Genomic DNA, 25,431 nt, shown 5'->3' on the forward strand with positions numbered 1-25,431 from the left:
CCCCGCCTTCCGCCCGAGTGCAGCTGGGATAGGCTCCAGCACCCCCGCGACCCCGATAGGGACATGCGGTGGGAAATGGATGGATGGATGAAAATCAAAGTGTGAGCAGTGATGACCCCCAGCACCCCCTCCCCAGCAGCGTGACAGGGATGGAATGAGCATGTGTGAGAGTCTAAATACAGACAGGATCCACAAGGAAGAAGCAGCGAGTGCGGAGGCTCAGTCAGTTGCTTTTTTGTCCCGACCTGCCGTGCTGCTCTTTCTCTGCTCCAACCACTCACTCATCAAGGCAAGATGGAGGCCATCAAGAAGAAGATGCAGATGCTGAAGCTGGATAAGGAGAACGCCATCGACCGAGCAGAGCAAGCTGAGGGCGACAAGAAAGGAGCAGAAGACAAATGCAAACAGGTCACACACACTTCATCTCATCTCCATGTACTTCTTGAAGTACTGCAATACACTAACTACTTGCATTTTGTTAAGTATACACTATCTGTATTGACAAAGTAATGCAATTCAATAACTACATTAATTTAAGTAACAAAGTACTGCAATTCAATAACTACATTAATTTAAGTAACAAAGTACTGCAATACAATAACTACATTAATTTAAGTAACAAAGTACTGCAATGCAATAACTACATTCAATTAATTAACAAAGTACTGTAATACAATAACTACATACATTGTATTGACTAAGTACTGCAATTAACTAACTAATTTCACTTCATCAACTGATTATTGCACTAAACTAAGTGGAATGAATGCATGAATTGATTAGTCCAGTGGTGTCCAAAGCGCTATTTTTTAGTGGGGAAAAAAAGCAATAAACATGAAATACATCACAACATTACAAAGGTAAATAGGAACAAATAGAAAATAAAACATATGAAAAAAGTTTATGTATGTTAAAAAAGTATTATATATCAAGAATATTTGAAACTAAATTGCAAAAGTAAACAACTTCATATGAAAAATGACAAATGTACTATTTAAATCGTGTGCTACTTATTATATATGATTTAACTGTAGAAAAAATCAAAACAACATTTATTAGTCTATGTACTTTATGGGTTATCAGGAATATAATTGGAATTATTTGTGTTTTAGAATAGATGACGTTGGTTTAGAAAGATCATTCGTTCACTCGCTTTTTCGTTTAAAACCAGCGCAATTTTTTTGTTTTTAAAAGTAAAACAAAAAAATGAATGTTTTGTTAATCTTATTTCATATATATATATTTTTAATCAAATCAAATATGAAGACAATGAATAACAAGCGTCTAAACCAGGGGGTGTCAAACTCATTTTAGATCGGCGGCCACATGGAGAAAAATTTACTCCCAAGTGGGCCGGACTGGTAAAATCACGGCACGATAACTTAAAAATAAAGACAACTTCAGATTGTTTTCTTTGTTTAAAAATAGAACAAGCAAATTCTGAAAATGTACAAATCATAATGTTGTTGGGTTAATTTTACACTTACATGTTGTGGTTAACAGTATTCTATCTTTATTTGTCAAAATCAAATTACAGTCTGTGGAACGCTCTCCCTGACCACCTGAGGGTACCATAGACTGTGGATGCTTTTAAAAAAGGCTTAAAAACCCTTCTTTTTAAAAAAGCCTTTTTTTAGATATATGCATACTAGTTCTAGCTATTAGGCTGTTGTAGTTTTTATTTTTATTTTTTTAAATTATCTTTTTATTTTTATGTTTTTTAATACACTGTAGCACTTTGAGGTTGTTTACTCAATGTAAAGTGTTTTTTTTACAAATAAAATATATTATTATTATTATTATTACAGGATGTTATTTATGTAGTTTGCTAGTTTTCCTTGACTGGTGTACTAACATCATGTGTTTTTTGTTTTTTTTTACATATGTAAATCTACATAGATCCAAAGATTTGCTATTGCGACATCTAGTGGACACATTTAGAACAGCAGTTTCTTTCATTCAAAAATTTTGGCTCATTTTTAGAATTAGCAAACTAATCCCACAGGCCGGATAAAACCAGCCCGCTGACCCTATGTTTGACACCCCTGGTCTAAATTGAATTTTTGCGCATCCATTTAATACGCCGAGTTTACCTGAAAATATTCACACGTGAACTCGGGCTTGCGGGTAAACAAACATAAAAGACATAAAAGTCTGCGCTACGATTTAGGTTAAAGTTATCCATGATCTCTTCATTGTTTTCCGTCTTAACCACGACAAACATTAAAGATGTGAATATGAATTATAACAAAGCTGGATAACAACTTTATCACTTTATAACTTGATTAGATATCACGGATCTCCACAGGATTGTCTAACGAACAATGATGTAATTTTTAGACATGAGTGATTGGTCAGTGGGCGGGGATTTCATCAGCCCTGACCTCTTTTTGATCAAAGGGCAGGTGCTGTTGTTGGCTATAATCTTGCATCCCCAAACCTGTCCTGCTCCCAAGCAGCTCCAGTGCATTAATATCCTGCCAATAATGTTTCCATACAGCTTCATGATATTGCATATTCACATCTTCAATGCTTGTTGTGGTTAACACGGAACTAAAGAAGAGATCCTGCATAACTTTGACTTAAATCGTAATACAGTACCCTGTCTTCTTCTTTATCTATCAATCAATCAATCAATCAATCAATCGATCAATCGAAGTGTATTTATATAGCCCTTAACCACAAGTGTCTCAAAGGGCTGCACAAGCCACAACGACATCCTCGGCTCATATCCCACATCAGGGCAATCAAAAACTCAACCCAATGGGATACAATGAGAAACCTTGGAAGGGACCGCAGATGTGGGGACCCTCCCTGGGCGACCGGTGCAATGGACGTCGAGTGGATCTAGTTAATAGTGTGAGAGTCCAGTCCATAGTTGGGCCAGCAGGGGATCATCTTGAGTGGAGACAAGTCAGCAGCGCAGAGACGTCCCCAACTGATGCACAGATGAGTGGTCCACCCCGGGTCCCGACTTTGAACAGCTAGCGGACTTAAATGCTTCTACTGAGGTAGCATCTCTAACTGTTACCCGGAGGGCATTCCAGAGTACTGGAGCCCGAATAGAAAACGCTCTAAAGTCCGCAGACTTTTTTTGGGCTCTGGGAATCACTAATAAGCCGGAGTTCTTAGAACGCAGATTTCTTGCCGGGACATATGGTACCATACAATCAGCAAGATGGGATGGAGCTAGACCGTGTAGTATTTTATACGTAAGTAGTACAACCTAAAGTCGCATCTTAAGTGCACAGGAAGCCAGTGCAGTTAAGACAGTGATCAAACATTCTTGTTCTTGTCAAAAGTCTAGCAACCGCATTTTGTACCAACTGTAATCTTTTAATGCTAGCCATAGGGAGGCCCGAAAATACCACGTTACAGTAATCGAGACGATTACTTTGTTTGTTTGCCTGCAGGCCCACGTCCATATAAAACTATGATGGATTTGCAAAAATTCAGTTAAAACGCCTGTTATCCATCGTCTCTATATTTATTATATCTTGTTTTTATTTTACACTGAATGTAAGAAAGGTTACAAATGTATTGTTGACTATTTGTCTATGTTTAACTGCTGAGCTGCGATGATTGATTTAGCGTCTTTCATCAACACGAATGTAAAGAATATTACAATCTACGTCATATATCACTGTGGTCATCAATGTAGGAACACATAATCAGGCAGTGAAAGGACACTGTCCAAAGAGGAAGCAGAGTCCAAACCCAATGTTCATCACCACAGCTGAGGTTGTGGAGGGAATCAAAAAAGTCCTCAGTGGTAAAGATCCACTTCCTTTGGCTGTGGATGTTGTAAGATGGTCTTATTGTCTCATTGCGTGGAAGTCGGGAAAAGTTACTCTGGTAGACCGGGGTTGTTGTCCGTCTTTCCAAGAACGGTGCCCGGAGGGTGCGTCCTACTACAGAGGGATGGCACTCCTCAGTGTTTTTGAGGAAGTCCATTCCAGAGTGCTGGAGAGAAGAGTACAACTGTTAGTCCAAGCTCAGTTACAGGAGGTACAATGTGGTTTTTGTTCTGGTGGCAGAACATTGTACCAGCTCTACACTCCGGCAAGGGTACTGAAGAGTGCACTGGAGTTTTCCCAACCGATTCACATGCAATTTGTGGGCTTGGAAAAAGCTGTGGACCATGGCACTGGCCTCCACCAGAGCTGGCCTTTGTCAAATGTTCTGTTCAAAACCTTTATTGACGTACTTTCTTGACGCAAACCAAGGCGGTGATGATGACTAGTTTGGGGAATTCAGGATTTTGTCTTTGTATTTGCAGATGATGTGGTCCTGAGCCTCATCAAGTCTGTGATCTCTAGGGTTTACTTGGTCGGTTTACAGTATGAATCTTCAGGATGAGACCCGCACCTTTTAATCTGAGGCTATGGTTCTCAATCGGCAACCATACCTTCGAGTAATGATGGCAGTCTTGCCCCAGGTGGAAGAGTTTAGGTATTTTGGGATCTTGCTCACGAGTGAGGGGAGGCAAATAGGCACAGCATCTGCAGTAATTCGATCTATCCATCCATCCATTTTCTACCGCTTATTGCTTTTCTAAAACTGTCGTGGTGAAGAGAGCACTGGGCTCTTGGTTTACCAGTCGATCTACTTTCCTGCCCTTATTCATGGTCACAAGCTTTGAGTAAAGACAGAAAGAGCAAGATTGCAGATACAAGCGGGTGTTTCCTCTGTCGGGTGTCTGGACTCACCCTAAGAGACAGTGTGAGGAGCTCTGCCCTCTAGTGGGAGCTCAGAGTCAAGTAGGAGCCGGTTGAAAAGAATCTGACATCTAGTCTGGATTCCCCCTGGATGCCTCCCTGGTGAGGTGTTTCGGGCATCCCCAGCCAAAGTGAGGGCCCCGGGTAGACCTAGTGCACGATGAAGGGATTGTGTCTCACAGCCCGCCTAGGAATGGCTCCTTGTCCCCCTGGTGGATCTGGAAGAAATGGCTGGAGACCAGAAGGACTGGGCTTGTCCTCCTAAACGGAAGAAAATATATAGATGGATATACTGTATGGTGGGGATGTGTCATTTGATTGGCCACCAATCAATAGTTGCCGATTTTCATGAAAAAGTATGTCATCGCCATTGCCGATTAATGCCTATCAATGCTGATTTGAAACGCTGATGCCCTTTGGCTGATATTGTTTTTATTTTTAGTCCTATACCTGAAAAACTGGCAGGTAATTATGTGTCAAGTACAATTATCAGCAAAGGACGATGCTTAACATGTTACACACCGAGAGCAAACCAGGAGCAGACATGCTAATAGTTAAGATAGCTTGAAACAACACAAAGAAATACAGAGTATCCGGAATAAATTCATTTTTGTTCTCAAAATTCTACACAGAAAGCCCCATAATGACAATGTGTTCATTTTTACTTTTGCAAATGTATTAAAAATACAAAACTAACAATCCATCTGTACATAAGTATTCACAGCCTTTTCTCAATACTTTGTTGATGCACCTTTGGCAGCAACTACAGCCTCAAGTATTTTTTTAAACCATGCCACAAATTGGCAGACCTAACTTTTGGCAGTTTCGCCCATTCCTCTTTGCAGTACCTCGCAAGCTCTATCAGATTGGATGGGAGGCGTCAGCTATTTTCAGCTCAGTTCCAGAGATGTTAAATCGGATTTAAGTCTGGGTTCTGGCTGGGCCACTCAAGGACATTTACAGAGTTTTCCGGAAGCCATTCCTTTGATACCTTAGCTGTGTGGTTAAGGTCGTTGTCCTGCTGTAAGAGGAACCGTCACCCCAGTCCGAGTTCAAGAGTACTCTGGAGCAGGTTTTCATCCAGGATGTCTTTGTACATTGCTGCATTTATCTGTCCCTCTATCCTGACTAGTTTCCCAGTTCCAGTTCGACTGAAAAACACCCCCACAGCATGATGCTTCCACCACCATGCTTCACTGTAGGGATGGTATTGGCCTGGTGATAAGCGGTGCCTGGTTTCTTCCAAACATGATGCTTGGCATTAATGCCAAAGAGTTCAATTTTTGTCTCATCAGACCAGACAATTTTGTTTCTCATGGTCTGAGAGTCTTTCAGATGCATTTTGGCAAACTTTTTGGCTTCCGTCTGGCCACCATACTATACAGACCTGATTGGTGGATTGCTGCAGAGATGGTTGTCCTTCTGGAAGGTTCTCCTCTCTCCACAGAGGAATGCTGTAGCTCTGACCGAGTGACCATCGAGTTTTTGTTCACCTTCCAGACTAGGATCCTTCTACCCCGATCACTCAGTTTTTCGATGGCCGTCCAGCTCTGGGAAGAGTTCTGGTGGTTCCAAACTTCCTCCATTTACGGATGATTGAGGCCACTGTGCTCATTGGGACCTTCAAGGCAGTAAATATTTTTAGGTACCCTTACCCAGATATGTGTATTGAGACAATCCTGTCTCTGAGGTTTGCAGACAATTCCTTCGACTTCATTCTTGGTCTGTGCTCTGCCACACCATCAAGCGTGGGACCTTCTATATATACAGGTGTGTGCCTTTCCAAATCATGTCAAACCGACTGAATTTACCACAGGTGGACTTCAATTAAGCTGTAGGAACATCTCAATGATTATCGATGGAAACAAGATGCACCTGAGCGCACTTTTGAGTTTCATGGCCAAGGCTGTGAATACTTTTGTACATGTGTCTTCTTAGTTTTTTATTTTGAATACATTTGTAAAAAATTCTAAAAAAAAAAAAGATTTTTCACATTGTCATTATGGGGTATTGTGTGTAGAATTTTGGGGACAAAAATATATGTATTTAGTTTTGGAATTTTGCAAAGCGCTGTGAATACTTTCCGGATGCACTGTAAGTACTTAGTTAAAGTTTAAGAAGTGTAGATGGAACCGCGTTACAGCAGTAAGTAAGAATTTATTAACAGTAAATTAACAAATAGATTAATAAAAGTTAGAGAGAGGATAATATAACAACAACAATTGTCACAGTCAGTACAAGACACATAAGAGGTGGGCCGTTTGATCCAAAAATTGGTGGTGTCGATACCAAGGGTGGTATCAGTACATGATCGATATTAGTATTTTACTTTTTATCTTATTAGTTATGCAATATTTTATTTAGTTATATTTATTTTATTATATATTTAACCTATATTTATTTTATTTTTATCTTTTTTATACATTTTTTATTTTATTTTATTTTTTTAATCTTCATACGTCTTACTTGTTTTTCATAATTGTTTTTTGTTGTTGTTTTTGTTAATGTTTACAAATTTAGGAAATAATTCTCTTTTTGAGGGCAAAAATCAATCAATCAATCAAAGTTTACTTATATAGCCCTTAATCACAAAGGGCTGCACAAGCGACATCCATCAGATCCCACATCAGGGCAAGAAAATCTCAACCCAATGGGCCCAATGAGAAACCTCGGAGGAGACAGCAGAATTAAAATGAGAAGTATGTAGTAGTTTTTGTCAGGTTCAAACACTGATGACATCTATTAAACAAGACAAGAAGCAAGGAATTAAACTGAGACAGAATTAAATTTGGCTCATTTGAGGGGAGCGCGTCTGGGCTGTACTCTTGTACAGTCTCCATCACGCTCTGGTGAAAGATTGTACGCCTTCTCTTTTATTTGGACTTACCCTGATTACATGGCAACAGCTGTTTCTAAGGGACCGGGGTCGTAAACAGCCATCGCCTTTGGTTACAGAACAGTTCAAAGAAAAGGTCGTAAGCAGTTCACAGAAAAGGTCGTAAAACAGTTCAAAGAAGAGGTCCCTGTAGGGGAGTCAGGTCCTGTTTCCTCTTCGCTTTGTAGATCTCGGGTCAAGACAATATCTTTAAGTTGATTACAACACATGAAAGAAACAGAACACCTTAATGTTGATTCCCATCCTACACAGTGGAGTTTTACAAGCCTTTTGATTGGTAAGATCAAAGACAGCTTTTGTCCTCCTTGAAACACAAAATTTTGTGATAACTTAGATACAATTATTCTGACAGTTTTTGTTTGGTTACAGTGTAATATTGACTTTATTTTGCTAAAAAAATTGCATGTAATAAAATATAACACAGAAGTAGCTTAAATATTGTGTTGACATTGTTACGCTGTAACTAGCACTCACCATAGAACGTACAGCTCATACAGTACATGTGATCGGTATCGGCCGATCTCATTCATGGATAAACTATATCGGAATCGGCGGCATAAAATCCTGATCACAGAGTTATTTAAAGTCTGTCTTATTGATATTCTTTCAATAACCAATCATTGACTTTATTATGAATGAATGATAACTTCATATGATATATGGCTTGAGGAACGCTCTGTCGTACGGAGGAAATGTTATTATACCTCACCAAGCTCATAACCAATCAAATAGTTTCCATGTCCTTCATGGTGTACTTCTAGTATGCGGTGTGTATTTGGTCTGTGTACTACACAGCTACAAATAGAAACAATTCAACAATTTCCCCCAGGGAGCCATTCTAATGTCCACACAATGTCCATGACGCTATGTCTATTTGGGAGTCAAACATTGTCCCGGTGTTTTATCACCGTGATTTTGGGCTTATGGGAGGATCATCATGTCCGAGTCTATTTATGACGGACACGCCTTACATGGACACGGACACTGTGACATTTGTCCTGTCGAGACAACAATGCAATAAGCATTTGTCATGTTTTCCTACTTAAGTTGGGGGTCAGCATGCGACCTCGTGGCTCCCTGGAGTTTTTTCAAAAAATGCAAACAAATTTTTGTTTTAATATGGTTTCTTTAGAAGGACAAACTCATGACCCAAACCTTCCTAACTGTTAAAAATCCCATTGTTTATGTTAAACATGCTTTACTGATGAGCGTATTTGGCGTTTTGTCCTAATTTCAGCGGTCTTTGAACTCGCCGTAGTTCGATTACAAGTACAACTTTCTCCGACGCTGCCACAGAAAAACTTGTTTTAGGTCACTCCTTCTTTGTCTCATTTTGTCCACCAAAGTTTTTATGCTGTGCATGAATGCACAAAGTTGAGTGAGCTTTGTTGAAGTTATTGACTTGTGTGTAGTGCTAATCAGGCTAATCGATGCTAACGTGCTATCTAGACTAGCTATATGTACATTTTGCATCATTATGCCGCGTTTATTTATGTCCTCTGTGTATTTAATTTATATTGACACATTATGATATGTAATATTGACTGCATTTCTGATAGTCGTGTGTCATGTTGTTCCAGACCACAGCAAACGTTACCCAACTTGCAAAGATTGTAATAAACCCATTAGAAGAAGACAGCCTGCCGTTTTCTTTATCTTAGACACACACATCTGTACCTTAGGCCATTCTATGCCAGGAGTTATGTTGTCAGGTTCCAACACTGATGACATCTATTAAACAGACAAAGAAGCAAGGAATCGAACAGAGACAGAATTCAATTTGGCTCAATGAGGAGAGCGCGTACACCTGTACCATTGTACAGTGTTCCACCATGCTCTGACGAAAGATTGTACGCCTCCTCTTTTACTAGGACTTTCCCTGATTACATGGCAACAGCTGTTTCTAAGGGAGGGGGGTCGTAAACAGCCGGTGCCCTCGGTCACAAAACAGTTCAAAGAAAAGGTCGTAAAACAGTTAAAAGAAAAGGTCCCTGGAGCTTGGGCAGGTCCGGCTTCCTCTCCGCTTTGTAGATCTCGGGTAAAGACAATATCTTTCTGTGGATTACAATACATCGAAGAAACCGACGCCTTCATGTCGCTTCCCATCTTACACAGTGGAATTTTATAATATAGACACTTACATCATGTGTTGCCTTCATTGTAACACTTATACAAGGCTTTTGTTTGTTCGAGGCTCCAGACAGATTTTTTTTTTTGTGTTTTTGGTCCAATATGGCTCGTTCTACATTTTGGGTTGCCGACCCCTGACTTAAGTTAAAATGTCAAACATTTACACTACCGTTCAAAAGTTTGGGGTCACCCAAACAATTTTGTGGAATAGCCTTCATTTCTAAGAACAAGAATAGACTGTCGAGTTTCAGATGAAAGTTCTCTTTTTCTGGCCATTTTGAGCGTTTAATTGACCCCACAAATGTGATGCTCCAGAAACTCAATCTGCTCAAAGGAAGGTCAGTTTTGTAGCTTCTGTAACGAGCTAAACTGTTTTCGGATGTGTGAACATGATTGCACAAGGGTTTTCTAATCATCAATTAGCCTTCTGAGCCAATGAGCAAACACATTGTACCATTAGAACACTGGAGTGATAGTTGCTGGAAATGGGCCTCTATGCACCTATGTAGATATTGCACCAAAAACCAGACATTTGCAGCTAGAATAGTCATTTACCACATTAGCAATGTATAGAGTGTATTTCTTTAAAGTTAAGACTAGTTTAAAGTTATCTTCATTGAAAAGTACAGTGCTTTTCCTTCAAAAATAAGGACATTTCAATGTGACCCCAAACTTTTGAACGATAGTGTATGTAAAAAAAACATATTCATTGACAATATTGGCCTAATATTAAAATTTACATTTATTATTAGCATTTGTTTTACGTCCGGATTTTTCTTAGCCATTTTAAGGCTACAAGCCTGATAGTGATATTTGCTATCCATGAATGTATTGAATATATACTGTAGGGTTGTACGGTATACCGGTATTAGTATAGTACCGCGATACTAATGAATCATATTCGGTACTATACCCGCAGTGTTTTAGCTACTTCTAAATCACTAATCCTCGCCTCCATGGCAACAAATAAAGTACGTTTCTTACAAGTATCATCCCTGCAGGACGAGGAATAGCTAAACATGTTTTACCACTCCCCGTAGCTCACCGGTGTCAAAATGTAAACAAACGCCATTGGTGGATCTACACCTGACATCCACTGTAATGATACCAAGTACAGGAGAGTATCTAGTCGATACTACTATGATTACGTCGATATTTTTTGGCATCACAACATCTTCTTTCATTTTAAAAAAATGTATATTATGTTTATAAACTCAGGAAATATGTCCCCGGACACATGAGGATTTTGAATATGACCAATGTATGATCCTGTAACTACTTGGTATCGGATTGATACCCAAATTTGTGGTATCATCCAAAACTAATGTAAAGTATCCAAACAACAGAAGAATAAGTGATTATTACATTTTAACAGAAGTGTAGATAGAACATGTTAAAAGAGAAAGTAAGCAGATATTAACAGTAAATGAACAAGTAGATTAATAATTCATTTTCTAGCACTTGTCCTTAATAATGTTCACAAAATAATAGAATGACACCAATATGTTACTGCATACGTCAGCAGACTAAATTAGGAGCTTTTGTTTGTTTACTTACTACTAAAAGACAAGTTGTCTTGTACGTTCACTATTTTATTTAAGGACAAACTTGCAATAAGAAACATATGTTTAATGTACCCTAAGATTGTTTGTTAAAAATAAAGCCAATAATGCAATTTTTTGTGTTCCCCTTTATTTAGAAAAGTACCGAAAAGTATCGAAAAAATGCTGATACTGGTACCGGTACCAAAATAACAGAACAGTTGACTTGTAATATTTGACCCCTTATTGAAGCAATTCAATTGTCAAGGATTCAAGAAACCATATTGTCATACCAGCACACACCAGACACATTAGATGGCACAAAATTGAGGTCCCGGATTTAGCCCAATAAAGTACCACAAAAACAACAGTATGAACATAATAATGTCGATAGAATAGGATATAAATGGAGTAGGTTAATAGGAATAGATTATAAGTAGAATAAAATAAATAGAAAAATAGAAATACGATCGTGTTGCGAACATCGAAGGTAAAAACAATGACAGAAAACCAAACAAGATAAAAAGCCCAGTTCAGCACAGTGTGCACAAAGCAGTTCCTCGGTCTGGTGGTCCTACTCCGGATGCTTTGCAGTCTCCTACTGAGGGGAGGGGGTTGAAGAAAGGGTGTGCAGGATCTCTGGTCATGCAGAGAGCTTTCTTTCTGCATCTGCCGATGAAGATGTCTGTGGAGGGAAGGCTGCTCCATACCACCTTCAGCCGTGCAGATGCTGTGCCACACCGTTGTACTGGTGCTCAGGGTGCTCTCTGCCACACATCTGCTAAAACTCCTTAGGATGGAGCTACCTAGTCCAGCATGTTAGATATGCTAATGTAAGCCTTATCCCTGCAGCTATAGCCGCTCTTAACAGTAGGCCCGGCTGACCTGTCTGACAAGCCTGTAAATGTGTGTTGGTCATGTATGATGTCTTTTTGTTATTTTTGTTTCGTGATGTGTAATGTCTATTGTTCAAATGTACGGCAGTGAAAATGAATTTCCTCAAAGGGGACCAATAAATCTAAATCTAAATCTAAATCTAAATCTAATGTGCCTTGAGCAGACAGGAAGTGTTGTGGCTCCAGGTAAAGGTCCCTGGGGAACCAGAGGGAACACGGGGAGACGAGACAAGCAGCTCGTTACGTGGAAACGAAGGTAGGCTGCAGAGAGGCGACAAGGAGGAACACAAGACAATTGATCACGACGGGGGGAGAAAACACAGAGAGAGCATGAGTGCGTAGAGCTAGATTTTCGGCTTGCTGTACTGGAACAGATGACTACGTTCTGGCCCAGGATGCAGGTTTGCACTGGTTTGAGAAGGCAGGTCTTCCCATTAGCGACAGGTGCGTTGAGTGCTGATTGATTGCAGCTGTGCAGGTGCGCTCTTGGCGGTGCGCTCAGCAGAGCGCACAGATGAGTGTGCATTGGAATAAATAAAAATAGTCCATTAGCAGCAGGTGTGCCTCAAGGTCCGCCCCTCGCTGAGGAAGAGTGAACTGAAAAAAAAAGCACAACAGGGAAAATGCAGGTACAAAATAAAAAGGAAGGCAGGAAAACAATAAAACACAACAAGTGAGCTCCAATGCATGAGTTACCATGGCAATACATCCTACATAATCCACAAACACATCCAGGATAAGCACAAATCCTGATCTGTGTATGTTTGTATGTGCACGCTTTCTTGTTTTTGTGAACAGTTTTCCTTGAACAGCATACATCACTGCAGTAATCGATGTTAGATAAAGTAACAGAGTACTTTGAGTGTGCATATTTCAATTTAACCTAACACGTGTCACGTTGTGTAGCTGGAAGAAGAGCTGCAGGGTCTGCAGAAGAAGCTGAAAGGAGTGGAGGATGAGCTGGACAAATACTCGGAGTCGTTGAAGGACGCCCAGGAGAAGCTGGAGCAGGCGGAGAAGAAGGCAACAGATGTGAGTCAACTTACACGTTACAAGTTACAAGAAAAGTACTTTGCATATTGAATCATGCATCATCCATAAAGCCACTTGACATTTCAAAGCTCTTTAATATCAAATGATCTGTTCCAGTGTTAAGCTGCGACCCCCACAGCTGCAGCTTAACTCTTCTTAAAAGCCTCATGCAGTATCAGCTTCTGCTGACATCAACACTTTTCAGCCTAATGGCATCTATTCTAGACTACATCATAAGTACCTGAAGAATACCGTCCTAGTAGTTCCTAAGTGCTTGATCAATACTGTCCTAATCTTTCATAAGTAATTATATGGAGTTAAATTAGGGCCACAAGTTGTGTACTTGAAAAATGTAACATTGTGGAAATAGTTTTTATTTTCACTTTCGTATAATTTGATACTTGACCTTCTGTTTGTTTTTTTCCAATTCAAATCTTTTTTTTTTCATTTTAATTTTTTAAATAAAAAAAAGATTTAAATTAAGAATTTAGATAAAAGTACCAGAGTAAAAATATTCATCTGGAAAAAAAATTGGTGTACTTATTTTTATATATATATAAATAAATAAATAAACATTTAAAAAAAAAACCTAAACAAAAATAAATAAATGAATAAATAAATAAAATTAAAAATAAATAAATGCATATTTAAAATAAATAAATATATATATATATATATATATATATATATATATATATATATATATATATATATATATATATATATATATATATATATATATATATATATATATATATATATATATATATATATATATATATGAATGAAATGAATACATTGTTGATAAATTATATTAGTGTTTTGGTGAAATAAAATAAATAAAGTATTAATAATGTATATCATTGTTTAAGTAAAAAAAATATACATTAATTGTTGATAAATGATAAGTGATTTTTTTTTAAAATAAAAATTAATGAATTATTGATCAGTTATATCATTGTTTTTGGTAAGTAAAAATGAATGAGTTATTGACAAATGATATCAGTTTTCCCTAACTAAATGAAACAAATTATTTGTTGATAAGCAATATCAGTGTTTTGGTGAAATAAGGGAAATTGTAAAATTTTAAATAATGGGATTATTGATAGGTTAATTCATTTGAAATCGTCGATATCGATCGTTTTATAGATTAGGGATAAAGGAAGGTGCATTACGTCTGACGTAACGCCGTTACCGTGGGAACCAAAAGGGTGACAACATAGCGGCGGCTAAGTAGCAGCTAGCTCGCAGCATCACACAGAATGGCGACTTTGACGTCCGTTGATGCAGTTAGAAGGAAAATATTAATGTTGCAACAAGCCGCTTATGAGGCAGAAGACCGGGCCGATATGCTGCTTCGACAGGCGGACATTGACAACCAGGACAGACGGGCGGTAATAATACTAACTACTTCATTCTCAATAAATAGTACAACAATCAATAACTATTATGTCGCCACAGAGACCGGAAGTTCCAGCATCTTTCACACTACGTGTCAAACTAATATAAAACTTTTAATATACATCTCAAAATACTTCTAAAGTGCTAGTTACGTGGTTTTGACTTTGATATTTTAAATGTATGTGGCTTTTATTAGCATTTAAAATGTATATATCTATCTATCTATCTATATATATATATATATATATATATATATATATATATATACATATATATATATATATATATATATATATATATATATATATATATATATATATATATATATATATATATATATATATATATATATATATATATATATATATATATATATATATATATATATATGTTTTTGTATGGCAACCACACAATATATGCAATATTTTCCACATAAAACATTTTAAAGTGAAATATTTGAAATAATTGGAGCCTTGAATAGGTCAATAATTCATTATAACATTGATTTTTTTTTTTTAAGCAATGGCAAAAAAAAGACAAATAAAGATAGACAAAAGAAAAAAAGCAGCCTGCATGGCAGCTTTGTGTCAACATTGCAACTTTTTCTAGTTAGATTTCACCTCATTCCACTTTTTGTAATGTTTATTTTTTATTTTTGCAATAGCATTTCCAGAATGTGTGGCCGGTAAACAATTAGCTGCGGGCCGCAAATGGCCCCCGGGCCGCACTTTGGACACCCCTGCTGTACTGTATATACACTGTCTACATACACTATGTATACAGTATTGAATACTGTATATACACTACCTATATTGAGTACATAATACTGTATACACCCTGGACAGTGTTACACTATGTATACTCAATATACGCTATGTATATTGTATTGAATACTGCATATACACGATGTATACTCTATATACGCGATGTATACTCTATATACGCGATGTATACCATATTGAATACTGTATATAAACTACTTACATTGTGTATACACTACAGTATTACTGTATACACCATGGACAATGTTTATACACTATGTACATGCTATATACGCTGTGTACTGTATACTGTATTGAATTCTGTATATACACTATTTATACTGTTCATACACAATTTATATACTATATGGAATACTGTATATCTACGATGTATACTCCCTGTATACACTATGTATACTTCGTGAAGTCATTTGCGGCTTCACCAAAATATATATTAGTTTCTGGTATATGACTTTTTTACCATTTGGATTAAGCATTATTCTTATTCAACAGTACAGAACCAGTAATAGATGGTTTTATTTCATGCAACAGTTCACTTAAAACACAATACACAGAGAGAAATGTGTGTCTTTTGTATTGATATACATATATTCCAAGAAAAAAATTTTTTTTGTTTTCAAAGATTTTTGGGGTTTTGATATCTATTATGTATTTTTATTTTTATTTTAAATTTGTAAATATTCTTTGCTCACAAATTGTTTTCTTGATTGCCAGGCTTTTTTTTTTGGGTATGACTCAACTTCAATCTTGTGAGGGGGTCCTCCTCTGAACAATATGTTAGAAGCCTTTTTAATTGGTCAGAATAAGCCACCCTTCTGGTTGTTATGTATGGAAAACAACCGCCTGTTCCACGTCTTAAAAGCATTGCTGGCGCTCTTAAAGAGGTAGCCTTCCATGGCGACACCATTGAACCACGTGTGTTGAGAGCGGAAGTAGCCCCTGCCCACAACAAAAAGATTTGCAACCAAAACTTTTTTTGTTCGCAAATATTTTTTGGGATTTGCAACTTGAAAATCCATTTTTGTTAGATTTCATAAAGAGACACACATTTTTCTTAACACCATTCCTGTTTTCTGAGCTCCATGGAAATTAACACTGATTTTATTTATAATGTAATTATTACATGTAAAATATTATTACTGCATATTGATGATCTGAGTTGTTATTATTGCACCAAGTCAGCTGTGGTTGATTTGTCATGCTTCTGAACAAATAAACTTCTAAATTAAATCCAGATTGGGGTCTTTTCAGAAAACATCAGTTAGATCCGCCCCTGCTTATACACAGTCAAATACTGTATTTGTGTGTCCCGGCAGGCTGAGGCTGAGGTGGCATCTCTGAACAGGCGCATCCAGCTGGTGGAAGAGGAGTTGGACCGAGCTCAGGAGAGACTGGCTACTGCTTTACAGAAGCTGGAGGAGGCTGAGAAAGCAGCTGATGAGAGTGAGAGGTAAAATGCTTATTCATCATTTCTTCAACACCTTCTATAAACTTGAAAGTGCTGATGTATTCATTACAACAACAGTATTTTGACATACTGTACCACTATAATCTACACTGAAACCAGTCCATCAATTATCTATACCAGGGGTCGGCAACCAGCGGCTCCGGAGCCGCATGCGGCTCTTTGACCACTCTGATGCGGCTCAGCTGCATACTTGCCGACCCTCCCGGTTTTCCCAGTATACTTAACGACCCCCCCCCCCCCGATTTTCCCAGGAGACTGCCTCTCCTAGAAATCTCCCAGGGCAAATATTATCCTATTTTCACTCTAATTACTTAATCAAGGGCGTGCCCTAATGGCACTGCATTAATTGTCCTCTATAGCATTTACAAACAGCGTGCCAGCCCGGCCACATGTTATATGTTGCTTCTACTTGCACACGTAGGCGACAGCAAGGCATACTTGCTCAACAGCCACACAGCTTACACTGACGGTGGCCTTATAAAACAACTTTAACACTGTTACGTTACAAATATGCGCCACACTGTGAACCCACACCAAAAAAGAATGACAAACACATTTCTGGAGAACATCCGCACCGTAACACAACACAACAAATACCCAGAATCCCATGCAGCCCTAACTCTTCCAGTCTACATTATACACCCCCGCTACCACCAAACCCCCCCACACATCAACCCCCCCCCTCTCCGTGCGTCGGTTGAGCGGAAGAGTTAGGGCTGCATGGGATTGTGGGTATTTGTTGTTTTGTGTTTATGTTGTGTTACAGTGCAGATGTTCTCCAGAAATGTGTTTGTCATTCCTTTTTGGTGTGGGTTCAAAGTGTGGCGCATATTTGTAACGTAACAGTGTTAAAGTTGTTTTTGTACGGCTACCGTCAGTGTAAGCTGTGTGGCTGTTGAACAAGTATGCCTTGCAATTTAAGCATGGTTAACATAGCGCAAAGCAATTTAAGCTTTGTATGCGGTGTTTTTCATTTTAAATTATCAAAAAATTTTTGTGGCTCCCATTGTTTTCTTTCATTTGTGAAACTTTCCAAAATGGCTCTTTGAGTGGTAAAGGTTGCCGACCCCTGATCTATACAATATACAGTAGTACCTTAACTCAGTGGTCCCCAACCTGTTTTGCACCACGGACCGAATTATTGTAGGCAAATCATTTTCAGGGACCGGCTTTCTACTTGTGCCAGATAAATACAGCAAAAATAAGTGCATGAAAAATACAACTCACTATAACGCTGAATTATTGGGAGCCTGGGGCTTGTTTCTTTGCAATGACTACAATCTGTCATATTTATATTTTATCTGTTCATTGATGTGCATTGTATCATGTCACAAAGTTAAAACAAATATAACAAATGGCAACTTCCTATGAGGAGTTTTATTGGGGTTAGGGTTAGGGTTGGGGCTAACCCTATAAACAAGCTTATTGGTGTGTCTAGTGGGACAGGAGAAAGTAAAGTCGGAGAAAATGCAGTCGTTTATAAATTATTTAATGTTTCTCTGCGGCCGGGTAGCAAATGCATCACGGACCGGTGATTTGGGACCACTGCCTTAACTTACAAGCTCAATTGGTTCAATAGCGGAGCTCATAACTCCAAACACTTGTATCTCAAATTATTCCCGCTAATTTAAACACATTTAAATAATTTTAATCAGTGCTTTGCTACCCCAAAACACCCTAATTTTAGCATGTAACATGCATTGTATGGGGCGCAGTACGTTGCAAACCATCAGGATTCCTGTTCTGTTCGAACGGGTTTGTGCTGAAAATTAAATTGTGTTGTACTTGTGCAATGACAATAAAGATTGTTCCTTCTTATTTAAAAAAAACAAAACTTTGAGGTACAAAAATATTGTTTGAAAAGCAATACAATAATTCTACACTACAGAAGTTTTATGAAATAATGTAATAATATGGTAAGGGATTTACCTTTTCCAGCAGACTGAAGAGGGCTTTGCTGATTGGCATCCTTCGTTCTCATTAAATCCAACATATACAATTAGTTATCGAAGATGGAAGGCTGGTCAATAACCCTGAGATGGCACCAAGCAGTGGTGTTGAAAAAGCGGATATTCTTAGTTATGCTTTCTTCCACAATCACTGTAATGGGGGAAAAGAGTGGACGGTTTTCATGCAGTAGGATGGTCACTATCACACAAGGCTGGGCAGCAGCAGGATCTGAGAAATTGTGAACGAGCCTAAAAGCACAGCATTGAACAAAGAAACAACTAATTATTTTTGTCCTCTTAATATTCAGAGGAATGAAGGTCATCGAGAACAGGGCAGGGAAAGATGGGGAGAAAATGGAGCTTCAAGAGATGCAGCTAAAAGAAGCCAAACATATTGCTGAAGAGGCTGACCGCAAATATGAAGAGGTGAAATAATCGCATGTCACATCCTTCTTAGTATTTTGTTGTCTTGACTTTATATAGCTAAGATTTCATGTGCATAAAACAGATGTACATATTTTCCACAGATTATTGATCGTACATTCTGTTGGCATGGATGCATTAGCAACACCATACTACCTAAACAATGATGATTGACACATTGAACAGCCAATGAAATTGTGAAAATACTGATATGCTGCTTAGTGGGTTAACTTTTATTGCAAAAGCAAAGAAGTCCTGCTAACGGTGAAAAGGAAAATGTGGACTGTGAATCAAAAGTGCATTAACTTTGCAACTATTAAGTTGTTTATTCAGTTATTATTTTTCAAACAATGATGAGAAAAGAACAGAGTATGCTTGTCTTGGAATTTTGTTAGCAAGGACTTAGTAAAGACTTTTGTCAAGTGTAACTAATGGTCTTTTGGGAACGCTTGATCCTAACTTTAACAAAACTTGTGTAAAATACTACAATTTTGTATAATCATTTTAAAATGGGATTATGTTTACAGTCCATACCTCTAAAATAGATGTCTTGAAGACACATGTTTTTAAAATATTAACAGATAGCAGCTACTCTTAGACTTTTACTTAATTGTAATTTTCTAAACATAAACTTCGAACATAGTCATTTTCCTCTAGGGTGTTTTTTTTTTAGTGCAGGCTGGCTTGTGGGTACTTGTTATACAAGAATGTACATGCTGTGTATTTATTAGTGAGTCATGTTGAATGTCCGCAGGTTGCACGTAAACTGGTCATTCTTGAGGGCGATCTGGAGCGTTCAGAGGAACGTGCTGAGGTGGCTGAGGCGTAAGTCAACACTTATGTGGTACATTATTCATGTTGGCCTAGTAAAGACCATGACTGCATGCGACTACTGATAGCTTGTAACAACTTTAAGCTGCAGAACCCAGTTATATTTAGAAGTATTCAATTGCACTTTTGTTTCATGACTCATTGACAATCATTAAATCAACTGCGTCAGTGCCTGTTTTGTTGCACACTTACTGCAAGAGGTAACACACTCATTAATGACATGCAAACCCAAATGTTTGTTTTGTGCTCTTCTGTAATGCCTGGAAACACCATCACCATCCACCATCCACCATCATCAACCATCCTCAACAACCACCAACCATTATCTACCACGATCAATGATCATCAACCACCATACATAACCACAAACCTTCATTAACCATGACCAACTATCATCAACCATCATCAACCATCATCGACTATCATCAACCGTAACCCACCATCGACCATCAACAACCATCAACTATCATCGACCATCACTAACCATCAACTTTTACCATCTATAATCAACCATCACCAACCATCAACCATCACCAACTGTAAACTATCATCAACCGTCATCTACCATCACCAACCACCAACCATAATCAACCATCACTAACCATCAACCTTTACCAACTATCATCAACCATCACCAACCATCATCAACCATCATCAACCATCCCCAACTATTACCAACCATCATCAACCATCACCAACCAACACCAACCATCATGAATCATCATCAACCGTCAACATCAACCATTAAACACCGTCAATCATGAACAATAACCAACCATCGCCAACCACCTGTATGGAATATTTTTCACTGCCCCTAACCCTGAAACCCCTTGCAATGGACTAACCCCTGCAGACGAGTAAGGGAACTGGAAGAGGAGCTCGGGTTATTGGACCAGAATGTGAAAGCCATGATGTGCGGAGAGGAAGAGGTATTTACTCTGCCCCTTGTACCATGGTCTCATTCTGACTTGTTGCCTTTTGCTCCTGAAACAACCCTCGTTTACCTATCTCCATCTAACCTTCACACATGATGACATGTCTTTCTTTTTGTGAGACACATGTCATCACCAGTTTTGCTTCCTTCCTCCTCAACCTTACTTTGCAAGTGTGATGGGGTCTTTCCTTCTGATGACAATGATGATCACGCTGTTGAGTGGTCACGTGACTATGTTGTCCTTTCCTGTCCCCCTGCTTGTTTCCTTTCTGACTGCTCAGTAAATCAGGTGATCTTGAGGAAGAGTTGAAAAATGTCACCAACAACTTGAAGTCATTGGAGGCTCAATCTGAAAAGGTACAGAAGAAGTGCTTCAGCTCAATTGTACAAACCCTTTGATATATTTTTGTATCATACAAAACTGCTTAAGGAGCTATATTCCACAAAGTGTCTGTTTCCACATGAGTTTTAGTGCAGACCTTAGTATGGTTTATTGAAACAAAAATAAACATAACAGCTTCATCTCAGCTTCATGTTCTTAATATTATCCTAGAAATCATCAAGTCATATTTCCCTAAAGTCAACAATAAAAATACAAAGATAAAGCAAACAACGAGAGCAAACACATGAAGACTGTGGAAAACATGCATTCACTTTATATGTTTGTATTGGTATTTATAATTACTACATGTGCTAAGCTCTGTTGATTATTTTGCTTTTGATGTTTAATAGTTGATAATCCTTTTTCTTTCAGTACTCACAAAAGGAGGACAAATATGAAGAAGAAATTAAAGTTCTGACCGACAAACTTAAAGAGGTGAGATATATCTACAGTATCATTGACTATATTGCTATTCACAAAAGGCCCCATTCTCCCAAGTGAATGAATGTAATTATGAGCTACGATGAGGATACAATAAGCCATGCTAACGGCTAAATTAGACCTCTTGAATGTAAATGTGTGGGCGGATTGATACAAATATTGACAGTTGCGATACAAAGTATAGTATCAGTATATGGTCGATTTTCGTTATTGTTTAGGAAATACAGTAAGTCCCAGGCCTAGACACAGGAGGACTTTAGGGGAAAAATAAGATGATATGTGTTTTTGCTTATGTTGAGTTATTTTGCACTATTGACTTTATCATAGTCACAATGTTGTATGTAATACAAGGGAATAAGGAAATGATTTACATGTTTGATTAATATTGTTAGGTCATCCTGTGTTGTAGTATGATTATGATTGTGATAAAAAAATTTAATTAGTCAATTGAAAATTTTAAGCATCAGTATCAGCATTGGCCCCTGTCACTACTTTGGACTCTAACTAGTTAGTGATACTGCCCAAAAGTATCCAAGCAACAGAAGAATACATGTTTATTACATTTTCACAGAAGTGTAGATAGAACCACGTTAAAACAGAAAGTAACCAAATATTAACAGTGAATTATTAAGCAGAATAATAATAGTTTTAACAAAATAATACAATTGGAAATGACGCACTATACATAAGTCAGCAGCCAAATTAGGAGCCTTTGCAACCCATTTTGAAATGGTTATTTTATCGTTTATATGTCAAATGATATATTGTTATATATATATCATTATTACTGGAGGCTGAAATCTATATTGCAATATTGATTCTCGGCCACATTTATCTATAGCCACCCTTGTGACTGTTTCGGACTGTTTCGGACTTGTATTGTTTTTTCCCGTTTGTGTGGATTTTAGTTCCTGTCCAGTACTCTTATCTTGGTAGTTTCACTTCCTCTGTCTGTCCTCAATACTGGCTCCTTACACCTGTCATTGATTGGCAACCGGGACACACCTGAGCCCGTTTGCCAATCAGTTACCTATTTAGTACGCCGCTGCCTTCATTTTTGTTGTTGTCATCGTTGCATGTCATAGCTCTCTCTGCTCCTCGTATGCTTATTGCTAATATTAACAGAAGAAGTCCCGTGTCTTGTCCCCTGTTAGTGGCACTTTCCTTCTTTTGCTTTTTTTTGCCCACTCCCTTGTGAGTGTGTTCCTTTTGGTCTATTAAATAACATTATCGTCCTCAATATCTGCCTCTTGCCTGCTGCATCTTGGGGTCACGCCGCCAAAGCTGCAGCAAAATCCTGACACATATCGCCCATCCCTAATTTGAACCTGAATGTAAAATTCTGGTGCTGTGTAAATGAAATACAATACAAAATGAATGTAATAATAATTAAAGATGTATGATGTATTATCTTTATACTGTGGAAAATAATTTAGATTCCGGTACTGTCTTTGGTCCTGCTAGAAGAAAAATGTTCTGACAAGTTTAAAGATATTTTTGTAGGATAAACACTAAATTGACCCCTAATGTGCTAATTTGAGTGTGAATGTTGTCTACCTGTGTTGGCTCTGCGATGAGTGGGCGACTTGTCCAGGGTGTACCCTGCCTTCCGCCTGAGTGCAGCTGGGATAGGCTCCAGCACCCCCAGCGACCCCGAGAGGGACAAGCGGTAGAAAATGGATAGATGGAAATAATTAATTATTGTAGGGGTAATTCAAATAACCCTTGGTTGATGAAGGAACTGTTTGGATAATTCGGAAAACATTTATCTGCACAGTGCATGTTTGACAAATTATTACGAACCGTTGTTTGATGTTTTGATAATTGTTTCAGGCTGAGACCCGAGCAGAGTTTGCAGAGCGGTCTGTGGCCAAGCTGGAGAAGACAATTGACGACCTGGAAGGTATTCATTCATTTCTTACCTGTGCATTCATAATGCTGTAGAGAAGCCCACATCCACATTGATACATGACGACAGTACCTTAGCCATGTGTCTATACAAAAAATTATTCTTTCACGATAAAGTATGATATTTTCTGATAATTTGGTAGTTACTTGTTTGATTAAACTGTGCTTCAATTATTTCTCTTCCTTTATTTTTTGCTAAGTTTCCTATCTCTTTTCTCTCCCTCTCTCTCTCTCTCTCTCTCTCTGTGTGTGTGTGTGTGTGTGTGTGTGTGTACTCGGGCCACCTGTGTCTTTGTGCGTGTTGTCCTGCAGATGAAGTGTATGCTCAGAAGCTTAAAGGCAAGGCTCTCAGTGAGGAGCTAGACCTGGCTCTCAATGACATGACTACCCTGTAGAAGCTCACACTTCCTTTCCTTGCTTGCCTGTTGCTGTTCTTTTTCATTCCACAGTGGAATGATCATCTACCAACCTTTTATCAGATAAAAGAATCATATTCAGATCACCTTCAGCACAGTGCTGACTCCGGCAGTAGACTTGCTTTCAGTGCAATGTGTTTTGCTGAGCTTGCACTTGTCATTTCTACTGTTGAAATGTTTCCACTACGCTTCCCTCGCTGCATTGGAATAAATCTATTTCAATACTATTGTGTCCCTCCACTCTTTCACTCTTCTTCAGCTTTCTGTTTGCATCTGACAGAACTGCTACGTTCTTAATCTCATGAACCCTATGCCATGTTTGTCCTTGTCAAACTTTTGGTAGATGTACGCACCACTGAACAACATTGACATGTTTACACACCCGAGAAATGTTATTTATTGTGTAAATCATCTGTTTTATTGACCAATCTGAACAAAATAAGATATTTATACTCAGAGCTGGGTAAAAATTGTTCTCAGTAAGAGTACTGTTACTTTAGAGCAGTTCTTCTCAAATAGTGTGGCGGGCTCCACTGTGTGATGCATTTCAGGGAAATTAATGCACTTTAAATCGTTTCTGTTAAAGACTAAAGAGCAATGTTGATAAAGCTATTCTTTGTTGTAAGTTTATCTATATTTATTTTATTTTTTTGTTTTTTTGTTAAGGATACAATGTTATGCAGAAGTGTACTTACAACAATTTTATAGACAAATTATACTATTTATAGTTTTGACGGAGAGTGTGGGGTGGGGCACGAAATGTTTTCTTCTACCTGTGGGGGGGCGTGGCTAAAAATAATCGAGAACCACTGCTTTTTAGAGTATTATGACTCAAGTAAAAAAAATAAAAATTTGTAAGAGTATCGTTAAATGTCAATTATTATTTTTGGCACCGTGTATATCAGGGTTAACTTTGTCCAAAGTGTTTGGCCAAAGGTTCCCTCCCGGAGGTACAGGTGGGAAACAAGGTCAACAATGGCTTGCATGTATGCATCGGCAAGAGACTTATATTAAAGTAGGCCCCTATAATTGTCATGTGTCAAAAATGTCTGGTGTGCACCGGCCTCTGCTGGAGGAAAATGGTCAGACTTGCAAAATAAGGGGTTAATACTTTCTCTTTTAACGTTGATGTTCCAGGTAATTTAATGTTCAGTGAATGTATAGGATAGGCCGATGTCGTTGTGGCTTGTACAGCCCTTTGAGACACTTTTGATTTAGGGCTATATAGATAAACATTGATTAATTGGTTGATGGTTGATGGTTGATTATATGACCAAAATGAA

General features: G+C 38.1%; 1 protein-coding gene across 1 annotated transcript; it reads left to right on the forward strand.

Moving 5' to 3' along the window:
- The first annotated feature begins 168 nt into the window (after positions 1-168).
- Positions 169-24,367, forward strand: tpm2 (tropomyosin 2 (beta)). The gene is made up of 9 exons (XM_062031515.1): positions 169-408; positions 13,088-13,213; positions 16,713-16,846; positions 19,122-19,239; positions 19,991-20,061; positions 21,283-21,358; positions 21,756-21,818; positions 23,658-23,727; positions 24,045-24,367. The coding sequence occupies exons 1-9, from the start codon at positions 295-297 to the stop codon at positions 24,125-24,127; spliced, it is 855 nt and encodes a 284-aa protein (XP_061887499.1). The 5' UTR covers positions 169-294; the 3' UTR covers positions 24,128-24,367.
- Positions 24,368-25,431: the final 1,064 nt, after the last annotated feature.

Source organism: Entelurus aequoreus, linkage group LG21 (genome assembly GCF_033978785.1).
Source record: "Entelurus aequoreus isolate RoL-2023_Sb linkage group LG21, RoL_Eaeq_v1.1, whole genome shotgun sequence".
NCBI classification, from domain to species: domain Eukaryota; kingdom Metazoa; phylum Chordata; class Actinopteri; order Syngnathiformes; family Syngnathidae; genus Entelurus; species Entelurus aequoreus.

Bases quoted from the DNA above. Each gene is read 5' to 3' on its own strand.
- tpm2 (XM_062031515.1), top strand. From the start codon at position 295: ATGGAGGCCATCAAGAAGAAGATGCAGATGCTGAAGCTGGATAAGGAG. The intron at 21,819-23,657 runs GTGAGATATATC...TAATTGTTTCAG, and splicing joins TGACCGACAAACTTAAAGAG to GCTGAGACCCGAGCAGAGTT. The intron at 23,728-24,044 runs GTATTCATTCAT...GTTGTCCTGCAG, and splicing joins GACAATTGACGACCTGGAAG to ATGAAGTGTATGCTCAGAAG.